Source organism: Podarcis erhardii (genome assembly GCF_964252035.2).
Source record: "Podarcis erhardii genome assembly, chromosome: 6".
NCBI lineage: Eukaryota > Metazoa > Chordata > Lepidosauria > Squamata > Lacertidae > Podarcis > Podarcis erhardii.
The window spans coordinates 29318841-29331692 of NC_138510.1; the positions used below are offsets into that span (position 1 = coordinate 29318841).

A 12852-nucleotide genomic window follows, 5' to 3' on the forward strand; every position below is an offset into this window, starting at 1 on the left:
AACCATCAACCTTGGCATTGTCAGCGCCACACTCTAAACAACTGAGCTATCCGGTCATCCTCAGCTGTTTTTCTCCTGATGACAGCTGCTTCTGACCATGGATCCTTACCGGGATTTTAAAAAAGCTGGGTGAAAAGTACAGGGCTGTATCCAAAGTAGCATTAAGTAACACAGCCTGTCAATGAAGGATTTCCATTTGTGCAATTGGACCTCCCCCCACCTGAGCACCCCTAAATCTGTTCTAGGGGTTTCCTAGATTTGGAGGGATGTGTAGGAGGGAGGAGAGTGGGGCAAAGTCCTGTTGCACAAATGGAATATTTGGCTCCTCTGCCCCATTAATGCTGTGGTTTAAATTTCTTAACTTTCAGTTTACAGGGAGTTTTTCCAAGGTTTCCCCCCCCCCTTTTGTTATCTCTTCTCACACACATAGTTTTCTATTAAGGCTGATGATTTCATGGGGAAGCACCCTGCTGTGAATCAAATGCCAAGCTGACATTTAGGGGTGGTGAACATTTATTTCAAAAGAGAAAGAAAGAAGTCAGTTTTCTCTGACTTGATCTCTTTGAAGAGGCTTAGGGTACAATTCAAACCCCAAGCAGAAGTTTTTTTCTGAAGAGCAGGGTTAGGAAATCTTACACTAGGGGCCTCAATGCCTCTGGCGCTTTCCAACACTTGCATGTGGTCCCTGGAAGTTTGACCAGAACCTGCCCTTTAGTTAAAAAGGTCCCCCACCCTTGCAGGAGTCTGATGATTTTTTTTTTTAAAGACAATTAAAAATATAGGCTCTGCTTCCTATGATAAATTCACACTATTGTTTTCTCCTACCACCCCCTCTTGTCAAACAAGTTTTAGAAGTAATATAAAGTCTTGTAAAACCAATATCGTAGAGGAATTAGTGGGCTGATGCACCCTCTTTGAAATTCCCTGTAACCCTCTGAAAAGAATGTCTATCTCAAGACTGAAACAAAGCCTTATCCTCAGCATCACAGATGTGCAACAAAACTATGGTATTTGTTTACATATTTTATGTCCTGCATCTTCAACATAAATTTATGCTCCTAAAGCAGCTAGAAGTAGTAAGAAACAACAAAATACAATTCGATGGTGGTGATCGTGAGAATAGTAACAATACAGCAAAATTAAAATAATAAACAAAAGCAGCAGCAACTCATTCACATAAAAAAAAATCAAATTGTTCCAAGTTAAAAATACTTCTATTTTGTTGTTGTTTAGTCATTTAGTCGTGTCCGACTCTTCATGACCCCATGGACCAGAGCACACCAGGCACTCCTGTCTTCCACTGCCTCCTGCAGTTTGGTCAAACTCATGTTGGTAGCTTCAAGAACACTGTCCAAACATCTTGTTCTCTGTCATCCCCTTCTCCTAGTGCCCTCAATCTTTCCCAACATCAGGGTCTTAAATCTGCAAAAACATATGTTTTTGCCTGCTGACAGCAACTAGGTCACCAGGTTGTTGTTGTTGGTAAAATTTCTATAACACCCTTTATCCGAAGATCACCCAAGGCAAAGGTGCCACAACAGAAAAGGCTTTCTCTCCAGTTGCCACCCACATTTTAGAAAGCAGTGGAGTCCAGAAAGAGGCCTCAGATGATAACCTCAGTGGGTGGGCAGAAAGATATGGAAGAAGGTGGTCCAAGAACATTCCGGATAATTGTGTGCGATAATTCTCCCCCTCCCTTTTCTTGAAGTCACATAGTATTAAAGGGAGGTTTTCCATAGTCTTCCTACTCAGAGCAGAACCATTGAAGTTATGACTAAATTAGTCAAAACAAAAGCAGCAGCAACTCATTCACATAAAAAAAAATCAAATTGTTCCAAGTTAAAAATACTTCTATTTTGTTGTTGTTTAGTCATTTAGTCGTGTCCGTATCTGTAACTATGACTATCTGTAACTATGACTAAATTAGGTTAATTAATTTTTAGTGTATCTACTCTGAGTAGGTCTTAGTTGAATGCAACCCTGTTCTATCTTTCTCTCCCCCCAGCAGAGTTCTGAAGCAGAATCCTATTCAGGCACTCATCTGACACAGCTGTGCCTGGCTCCAGCAAGGTTACTACATTTCATATTTTGCTCCAGGACCTGATACAGTGGTACCTCAGGTTACATATGCTTCAGGTTACATACACTTCAGGTTACAGACTCCGCTAACCCAGAAATATTTCCTCGGGTTAAGAACTTTGCTTCAGGATGAGAACAGAAATTGTACTCCGAGAACAGTTTCAGATTAAGAACGGACCTCCGGAATGAATTAAGTACTTAACCCGAGGTACCACTGCATTCTATGTGCTGTAGTACAGGGGTGCTGCCCACTCTGTGCCTATTCTGTGTACCTACATAGCCCTAAAAGCAATTCAAATTTTGCATATGCGATTGAATCCTCACCTGGTATTTTCCTTTCTTTTGCCACACCTTGGAATGGAAAAGGAAGTTGGTGCATCTGTTTAATCCAGCCTTGTTTCTAAGCGCTCCCCACAGGCAACAAAAATGCCCAAAAGGCAAGCCAGTGATCTGCTTGAGGAGTGATGGGGCTCCTGTCTTGATCAGTCCCTTGCTATTGCTCAGCAAGCTAGTAATTTTTTTGTGGTCTGGTTTACAAGGCATGTTTAATCGTTACCAATGGTGGGTGGAGGTTGTGAGGCACGGAGCATATGCCATCACTGATAATTCTGGGGAACTGAGGGGAGAGTCATTTGCATTCCAGTTGCTCCAGTTTTCGCTTTCTGCATTGGCACTGATTGGTGGGAAAAATTCTCCTTGGAACCTGAGATTCTTCTGGGCTGAGAGCCTCATAATAATGAAGCTGGCTAGTCATTTGCATTCCAGTTGCTCCAGTTTTCGCTGTCAGCATCTGCGTGGTGGGAAAAATTCGCCTTGGAACCTGAGATTCTTCTGGGCTGAGAGCCTCATAATAATGACCCTGGCTGCTGGATGTATTGACAATTAGTTAGGACAATGGTTTCCAAATGGGAGGTTCATATCTACCAAAGTATTGTGAGATGTCTTTAAGGTGATCTGTCAGCCTGGCTGCTTGGGGGGAAGGTGGCTTTGGAGTTGGTGACAAAATCTGGAATGGGTCTTGAGGAAAGCCAAAAGGCCTCTGGCGGGGTTTGCAATATGCCACCTAGTCTCACTTGGAATGAGAGATAAGATCCACTACTCAAAAACAGAACTTTTGGCAAGAATCCACCAGCCTCACCACTCACTGCATATGGTACATCTGGAATCGTTAACTGCTCCCAACTTTCCCAAAGTTTAGTTTCCTAAACCACCGATTTAATGCAATGAATGTGCACAGGGCTTTTTTTTTTTAGCCCCTCTCAGGTGGGTACCATTGCCATTATAAGAGAGGAGTTTATGGTGAATTTCAGCACCTCTTTTCCTAGAAAAACAACATTGGATGTGCCTATAGTGTTAAATGGAGTTCTTCAATGCTTTGGTGTAATTTTTGTCAGTTTGAGTCCCAGGCCAAATTCAATGCATAAAAAAAGAAATGTTCCTGCTGTTGTCAGTCACTGCACCCTCTGTTTTACACAGACATGCTGTGGACCACCAATATGAAGCACATGGACCACAGCTTGGGAATTCCTGAAAAGGATGTCCTACTGTATGATGGGGGAACCAGGCCTTTAGTGTGGTGGCACCTACCACATTTGGAACTCCCTCCCTGTTCTTATCAGACTGGCGTCATCTCTATTTTCTTCCTGGTGCCTCTTGAAGGTCTTCATTTTTCAATAGGTCTTTTAAGTAGAGATCTTTATCCCAGGCTAGATTTGTATTGTTTTTGGAACTGTTTTTACATATGAAATTGATTTTAATTGTTTTCTACGTATGAAGTTAAGCAATTGTTTTTATTCTTGATGTTCTTATTGTGAAATCACTTTTAGCAAATGTTATGTCCTGAGCTGAATCCTAGAACAATAGGATCCAGAATGCAGCAGTCTGATTGGTTTGCAGGAGCCACTCAATCCAGCTCCAGGTGGAAGTGAATCAGTGACCTGATTGGCCTGTAGGAGCAGCTAATCAGGCTCCTGGATGAAGTGAATCAGCAACCTGATTGACCTGCAGGAGCAGCCAATCAGGCATCTGGAGGAGGTGAATCCGCAACCTGATTGGCCTACAGAAGCAGCCCGGAATTAGCCAATCATGAGGGGCCCATTGTGTAAATAATGTATATATAGCTAGACGTTTTGGGGAAAGTTTCATTCATTGCTACTATGAGCTGAATAAAGAGCATGAAATTCACAATTCATACTTGACTCGGTGGAGATCTTTATCCCAGGCTAGATTTGTATTGTTTGGAACTGTTTTTACATATGAAATTGATTTTAATTGTTTTCTACGTATGAAGTTGTGCAATTGTTTTTATTCTTGATGTTCTTATTGTGAAATCGCTTTTAGCAAATGAATAAACCAGAGAGACAGCAAGCATTCTAGCCCTACCTCTGGCACACACTAGTATAAAACTAATATGTTTGCTGTGTGTGTACACACACACACACAGAGAGAGAGAGACATAACTTTAAATATAATCACCTCAGTATATGGCATTATCTCTGTTCATCCCTACATCTCCCACCAAATTAGCAGTAAGACAAAAATGGGCAAGAAACCAAATAAATTGAAAACAGATATGCCTCCTCTCCCTGCCCCAGCTAAACAACAACAATGTGAAACAATCCTTAAAGCAGATTAAGATGATTTGAGAATCAGATTAGTTGAGTCAAGCATTTGGTATTAAGGGCTCTGTTGGGTTTCAAGAATATGTATGAAAATAAATATTTCCTAGAAATCAGTGTTCAGATACCTGGAGAAAGCAAAGATAATCTAGATTGATTACAGAAGCCAAATACACCATTGTACAGTTACAGATGTGTATCTTATGAAGAAAGGGCTATTTTTAGTGCACTGGACTACAGTGTTCAGTACTGACTGCATCACAGGTCAAGAAGAGTATTGACAACCTCAGAGATGAGCTATAAAGATGAAAAAGGGGCCTAGGGATAACATTTTATAAAGGGCTATAAATGTTCAGCTCAGATCCTGAATCAGCAGCCAAGGACAATTAAGTGCCCATGCATTGCCTATACCAGGGAATGAGGAACATGTGGCCCTCCAGATGTTGCTGAACTACAGCACTCATGAAACCTAATGGCACTCATGGCCAACAGTCAAGGATGATGGGAGTTGTTGTCCAACAACATCTAGAGGGGCACAGATTGTACATCCCTGGCCTTGCCTCTCTAACTTCATCATCTGAGGCCCTTCTTTGTGTGCCTCCTATGCAAGAGGTCTGGAGACATCAGGAAACTATTTGGATACTTAATCCTCTGGGATGGACCATGATAATAAGGTCCCCATACTTGCAGTGACTGCAAGCTATTGTGAGTATAAACTTGATAAGACAACAATCTGTCCAGAAACACTGGATCGTATCCAGAATTGGCAAATCTTCAATCTACCCACTCTGATTCATGTAGGGGCTTTGATATGAAGAAGGAATTCTGTGTGAGTAGGGCCTACTATCCCATTCTTTCCCAAATCACTCTGTACACATGCTGCACAGAAAGTGTGCATCTGCAGAGCACTCCTCAGTAATGAAGAGCTTCTGCTTGCATGGCGTCTGTATTACTGGAGACCCTGGGCAGGATTCAACATATGAGTTCCACCAGTAGAAGCCACATGAGGACTTCTGCTAGAGCAACAGGGTCTTTTCTCCCTTCTCTTTCTCTCCTGTACCCTACGTGAGTTGGTTTGGGAGGAGGGGGGTTAGGAGAACCTTAAGATAGGAACAGCATGAGGGAGGAGAGGGCAAAAATGCTTTCACTCATGGACCAATCTGCTTAGTGTTATGTTGCATTCCACAGAAACACAGACTATAGCCTACATGAATGACAGCACTTCTGTTGGCTTGATTTCACTAGAAAGCCAAAGTAAATATTCACTCAAGAACAGCAAGGGGTTCACCTAAATGGATAATTTGTTGTGATTTTCATTGGAGAGTTTTGCTAAATTAATGCCACAGCTGTGGAGGTGTTTCTGAAGACCAGCTGTTTGCTTAGTGGCCTCACTCAGCTAGATCTTACAATTTCCCACTGAGCTTCTGGTATTTCAAGTACTCACCCTCATCCTGTGCAGCATGGCTCCGTTTACCAAAATGTGTAACAAGTTCAGCCTGGCAGACATTCCAGAGAGCAAGCATTTGTTAATTTCCTTCAGGCTGCAGGGAAAACTTTATTGCAAAGATCCTAATGGTGATATTTACCAACAGAATTATCTGTTCATCATTGGGGGGGGGGGCAGCAATGTGGTTGATTTCCTCCTATCCTGCTCTCAAAGGAAATGAAAAAGATTACTGTGGCTAGGAAAGGATAGATATACAGTGCACAACAGTGACAGTCCAGGAAAGTGGAGAGACTGCCCATAACGTATAGCAGACGAGTATAGACAATTTTAACATCTGTTTGTCACTTGAGTGGAACCCCATCCAAACTGGTATCCTCAGAATACATTTATTACTTGTCCTTTTATTGACAGGCTGTGTTTTAATGTTACGAGGTGGAGGACTTTCCCCATACCATGCATAATCAGGTATTTTCCCCCAGCCGGAACTCATCAGAACTCAGTTCTGGCACCTCTCAAGTGGGCGCCATTGCCATTCTAAAAGGACAAGAGGGGCATTCATGGTGAGTTCCAGCACCTCTCTTTCTAGAAAAATAGCACTGCTGGTAAGGATGCCATATACAGTATTTTTCGCTCTATAAGACGCACCAGACCATAAGATGCACCTAGTTTTTGGAGGAGGAAAACAAGAAAAAAAATATTCTTAATCCCAGAAGCCAGAACAGCAAGAGGGATCGCTGTGCAGCGAAAGCAGTGATCCCTCTTGCTGTTCTGGCTTCTGGGATAGCTGCGCAGCCTGTGTTCGCTCCATAAGATGCACATACATTTCCCTTTACTTTTTAGGAGGGAAAAAGTGAGTCTTATAGAGCAAAAAATACGGTATTTTACAAACAGCTGGCTCCTTTTGTTGCAGGCTATATAAGGAATGGGGCACCTATATCCCTCTATGGTGGTTTTGCTGCCTAGTTGTGAAATTCTGGAAACTGGTCCTATGAGAGATGAGTAATTTGAGTACATATTTTATGATCCTGAGTGGTGTCTTTTTTCTATATTTCCTGAACAAAAAGTGAGTTTGTTGTTTTTATGTAGGTTGCTGCATGTTTGGCTATTACATGCACATAATCTGGTTTTAGAAGCATGGTACAAAGAGCTCTTAACTATAGCGTTATCAGAAAAAAATAAGACATCAGAATTCTGAAACTGTTTGGTGCCCATTTATTAATCATACAGGAAGTGATTCACGGAAACATTGTATTCAGAGACATCATTTATTTATATGTAATTACTTGTAACCCCTTTCCATTTGAAATATATTCTGCATCTTTCTATGGATTATGATTTATATATATAGTAACAGCTAAACTGAGCTAAATACAATGGTACCTTGGTTGTTGAACATAATCTGTTCCGGAAGACTGTTCGACTTCCGAAACGTTAGACAACTGAGGCGCAATGGGTGGTTGGCAAATTCAATTGACAAAATTTAGAAACGCACCTCGGAAGCCGTTCAACTTCCAAGGCACATTTGAAAATGGAAGCAATTACTTCCGGGTTTTCGGCATTCGAAAACCAAAACATTCGGCTTCCAAGACGCTCGAAAACCGAGGTTCCACTGTATATAGATTCACTTTGATGTTATAAGACCATGTACTTGTGGACTCTTAGCTTATGTTTCTTTTTTTACATTTGCTACAGAATAAGGATTATGTACTTAAATTTTTGTTATACGTGTTATTGGAATTCTTTGAAAAATGAAACCAGCCAATCAGTTGACATCACTCCAATGGTATATGTGTGCTGGATGTCAGCTGTTAGTCCGAACTGCTCACATGTCAGAGTTGGACCTCCATGGGTGGAATCTGGCCCACCAGCCAGAAAAGTTTCCCCATCCCTGCAGTACAGCCTTCCTAGCTTTCTGTGCATACATGAAAACCATGGAATTGCAGGCGCCCAGCGAGACTACACAATGCAGAGCACTGGAGAGATAATTTGAAGAATGAAAGAAATGACCCTTACTAATATGTCTTGCCCCCTTAGAAGACAAGCACAGAAAAAACAACAACACCAAATCAAAACCTATATCCCATGAGATTTTTTTGCTCCCATTGGAAAACTTTTGTCATTAATTGTTGGAAAGGAAAAAAGAGGCTTTCTTTTCTTTTTCTTTTTTTTAAAGCAGGCACTAGTAAAAACTTTACCTAGCAACTCATCTAGCCTATATCATAGCTGTCAACTTTTCCCTTTTTTAAAGGGAAATTCCCTTATTCCGAATAGGATTCCTCACAAGAAAAGGAAAAAGCTATGGCCTACATGTATTTGGGTCAATCAAAATACATTTTTATAGGTTATTGCAAGTGAACCAAGATTAATCTACCAATCTTATCAAAAGAAAATTAGGTGAGAGGAAAGTAGTAGACAATATGTTGCCCAGTGGGGATTTGTCTAGCAAAAACCTAGTCAACCAAACTAGCTTGTGTGGGTCTTTGATTAGCCTTAATCATTCATTTCCTGCATAGGAAAGAGGCATAATAGCTATGAGGATGAAAGGAAAGAAACTTACAAATTGTCAGCTGGCGCTCTCCTACATGCAGGAAGCCAAGTACATGAAAAGCTTGCCTTCTTACATCTATTAGCGCATTTATTTCACACATTTCTATACCAAGGCAGTTTGCAATAGCTTATAAAGCGCACCAGAAAAGCAATAACCAATCAGTTGTTGACAATAAAAGGCAGTGCTAAAGACAATCACAACTTAAGTAATAAAAAAACCTAAAATGGAAACAGGAGAGGAAATTGCTGGTGTTCGCTTATTCAGCCCATGTCTGGAACGAAAATCAATCCGACAATTTATATTCAAAGTTGTCGTTACTTCCAGTCTGCAAATGATGCAGAGGTCTGCTTACCCCCCTTTTGGGGTATGGCAGCATTGCAGGAGGGGCAGCACCTCCCCTCCCCACCCCCCAACCCCAAACGAGGGAGAGCTGGATCCCTTGGGACTATCCTCAGCTGGGGTGAGAGCTTCAACTCACACACCCAGCTTGCTAAATTGGTCACTGGCAGGCTGGTGCTGAGGGCAGGACCAATGAGGATTCAGTCTGCAAAAGATGCAGAATTGATTTGTAACTTGACACATTACCTAATTAGGCAACTGAATTATGTTAATTTCAATGTGTAAATTTTACTCAAGAGTAGACTCACTGAAATTGATGGACCTATCTTAGTCATGATCCCGAATTTCAATGGGCCTGCTCTGAGAAACACTTTGTTGAGTATCAATCCTTGGTGTTAGGCGATTCCACCCATTTGTTTCTATGCAAAGCAAACACAATGCAAAAAGAGATGTCAGAAAATTCCAGCAAAAATAGAAACAGGGGCAGATATTGCCAGTGTTCATTCTGGACAAGGGACAAATAAGTGAACACTGGCAATATCTGCCCCTGTTTCTATTTTTGCTGGAATTTTCTGACATCTCTTCTTGCTCCCCAACCCTGGAGGACTCCCCCGCTCCCTGCAACATTGGAGACAATCAAGGCAGTCTACAAAGCTTTTTCCATGACCTTGTCTGTTTTCTCAAATACTGCAATTCCTCTCCTTGGATGCTGTTCCCTGCCTACAAATCTTTACAACTTCGCCCTCTCCAGGGCCACTGGAGATGGAGTTGGGGGTAAGAGGGTCCCTCAATGCCCCACTGCCACCTCTCACCTAACAAGGACTACAAAGTTCTCATTCTCAAAAGGCCCTGCTGGGTCAAGGCAAGATTTTTGTGACCTACAAAAAAAGGGGGGGGGGGAAGGGCAGCAAGAAAGCAACATTGTGGAATTCCAGCTCAGTAAGAGTAGCTGGAGAAAGAGAGTTCAAATTTTCCTCCCATTTAAAAGAGTTCAACTTTATTGATTGGTTGGCTTTGCTACATTTGTATTCTGTTCATCCAAACAAGTTCTCTGGGCAGTTTACATAAACAATGAAATAAAATATACCATAAAAGCAAAAGCCCAGCAAAAAAACAACCACCACTGACTAAAATCAGCATAAAACACAACAGTAGAAACAATTAAAACCAGGATAAGACTTACTGCCAAGGAGGCAATTGAAAGGACCTGGTAGATTGTAATTCAAAGGCCTGGGAGAATAAGAAAACACCTAAAGGACTGCAACGTAGCCAGCAGGAGAGCCTCTCTGGGGATGTTATTCCACAAGTGGGGTATTACCACTGAAAAGGCCCTCTCTGTATTCACCTGCCTCCGTTAATTAGGCAGGGACCTGGAGAAGAGCCTCCAGGCACTTGCTCACTTCAAAAGCCTGGCAGGATTTGGGGGCCTGACAGGTGACAACAGAGTTATTTTTTGAAAGAGCAGAACGGAGGGTGAAAACCCAGTAGAATAGCTGCAGACATTATAGTCAGCAGCTCGAGGAGAAGAGACTGTGATTTTATTAACCTGTTTGTCAATGGGAGTGTTCTAATTATCTAGTGGAGTGCAGTGTTCAAGTAACTTTGAAGTACTTTTCAATGAAGCCTATGGCAGCTAGAGTGATGACATTTCCCCCCCTATCCATGTTGAAAACACAATTCTGAAATTTAGTAAAAATCCTTGTTGTGGACAGAAAAGAGGCTCTGCTCTGGAACCTCACTGACAGCATTATGCCGACACTGCCACGCCCACTTTCTTCCTTACACCTGATCCTGGTCTTTCTGTTTTGCATTGTTTTGTGGTCTCGAGCTGAATGGAAAGTGAAGCTAAATTCGAACAAGGCCTGAAACAATGTCAGGATTTAAAATAAAGCAGAAGCCTTACCCTGGTATGGCGTCTAGCATTTTGCTGAGCCTTTCCAAACAAATGTTCTCTTTTGTGTTCCTTCTGATAAATGGAAAGCATCCAGGAAATCTCTCATTCATTAACCCAGTACCACAGAGGCAGTCCACTTTTGACATTTCAGCTGGAGAGTCACTGCGTTTTGAAGACAGCTTTTGAACATCATCGAAGCAAGATCCTTTGGATGGAAAAATACTCTTGTGTTTGTTCTCTGTCCAAAGGTGATTTGGTTTTGGAAAATACAATACAAACTTCCAATTTTGGCCATATGTGTATATGCTGGGCATCTGGCAAATCTAAAAAGACACCCCCCCCAAACACAAAGCTACGAATCATTCTTCTTCCCCTGGACTTTTAAGAATTGCCATGAATGGTTTCAATGAGGGCTCATTATTTAATCATTTTTTCAGCACTGTGGTTGAAAATGTTCATCTGGGGTCAGTTTGGCGAATATGACTTGCATCCTGGATAATAGTTGGAAATGTATTTTGTTACAGAGCTTCTGGTGAAGAAACCAAAGTGTCTGAAGGGCGTTAAAGAGCAGCTTGAGGATTGCCACCATGGGATCCCAAAGCCACGCTGGTGGGGCTGACGGGAGTTGTAGGCCACAGCATCTGGAAGCACTATGCTGGGGAAGGCTGGGATATGTGATTTAGAAAAGCACCAACATGACAGTGATGGGGGATTGAGGATAGGAGTGATAGTTCTGTGGTCAAGTCAGTTTATTGTGTTTTAGCAGACAACCATTATACACTTGAAAATGATAACAAAAATAACAATATTTACTTTTCTGCTCCTTAACCTTTAAAGGATAAATCAATTCCCATCATTCTGTGGCATTATGGCAGTAGGCAAAGCTGAAGTGTAACTCTTGATTTTGTGGGAAATGTGTTGTTACGATTTGTTTTAATATTAAATGAATGTGTTTTTTTTTAAATAAGAAAGAAAAGGACAACCAAAATGATCAAGGGTTTGGAATGCCTCTCTTGTGAAGACAGGTTGCAACATTTGGGACATAATCAGTTTTGAGGAAAGCTGAGTTAAGAGATGACATGATAGAAGTTTCTAAAAGTATGCATGGCATGGGGAAGGTGGGTTGAGGAAACTTTTTCACCCTCTCTTATAACACTTGTGGGCATCCAATTCTGCTTGGCAATGGACTCTCCTTGATCCACATTAGATTTGTGTGGTTGCAACCTTTATTGTGCCACCATTACAATCTGGTTTGGAAAACTTTGGACTGTATCCAACAGTGCCCTATGCATGAGTGGAGCAAATTTTTACTCAGGCAATAGGACTTTCCCTTCCTCTCCTCCCCCTGCACCTCATGCAACCCCCCAAATCTGACCTGGAGGGTCAGGGAGCCATCCAGAGCAAATCTGGGAGGTGCATGTTTGCCACAGGGGGAGGAGAGGATGGGGAAGTCCTGCTATACAAGCCAAAGCCCACTTCTGTCTATTCTTATGTACTTGGAGAGGAGACTGACTCTCCAGATTTTTGAATTGGAATATTATGAGCACTTGTACTATTATTTTCCTCTTTGGCTGCCCTTCTGACAGAACATATAGATTTGAGATTCTAGAGCCACTTGTAAAGAGGGCAGAGGGTTGCTTGTACATGGTTACTTGGCTTAGGAATACTTTATGTATATCCATCAATGAAGTCGGCAATTATTTGGTTCTCTCTGTATTAATTATACTGTACTTGTGTCTGGAAAACTTTTGTAAGGGTGCCCTCTGCCAGTGGACAAAGGTATAGATGAGCACTTTGAAGTTAAGAGCTGATTCCACAGCCTGTGAGGAAGGAAGTTTGGAACTAGACAACCAAGGATATGTAACTGCTGTGAAACATCTGAACCAATCCAGTTCTAGGTCACAGGAAGGAGTTTAAATATTCACAT

The 12852-nt window shown here is 41.8% G+C and overlaps 1 protein-coding gene and 1 long non-coding RNA gene across 2 annotated transcripts in view; one reads left to right on the forward strand and one right to left on the reverse strand.

The window, feature by feature from the left end:
• The window catches only part of LOC309344446, a 78402-nt gene extending 76006 nt beyond the window's left edge, over positions 1 to 2396 (forward strand). The window contains exon 3 of the long non-coding RNA XR_014157735.1: positions 2006 to 2396. This is a non-coding gene — a long non-coding RNA (uncharacterized lncRNA). The remainder of the gene's footprint in view (positions 1 to 2005) is intronic.
• The window catches only part of ASIP (agouti signaling protein), an 82562-nt gene extending 78594 nt beyond the window's left edge, over positions 1 to 3968 (reverse strand). Inside the window, exon 1 of the mRNA XM_081866815.1 lies at positions 2404 to 3968. Coding sequence (XP_081722941.1) covers positions 2404 to 2458 — 55 coding nt within the window. The 5' untranslated portion in view covers positions 2459 to 3968. The remainder of the gene's footprint in view (positions 1 to 2403) is intronic.
• Positions 3969 to 12852: the final 8884 nt, after the last annotated feature.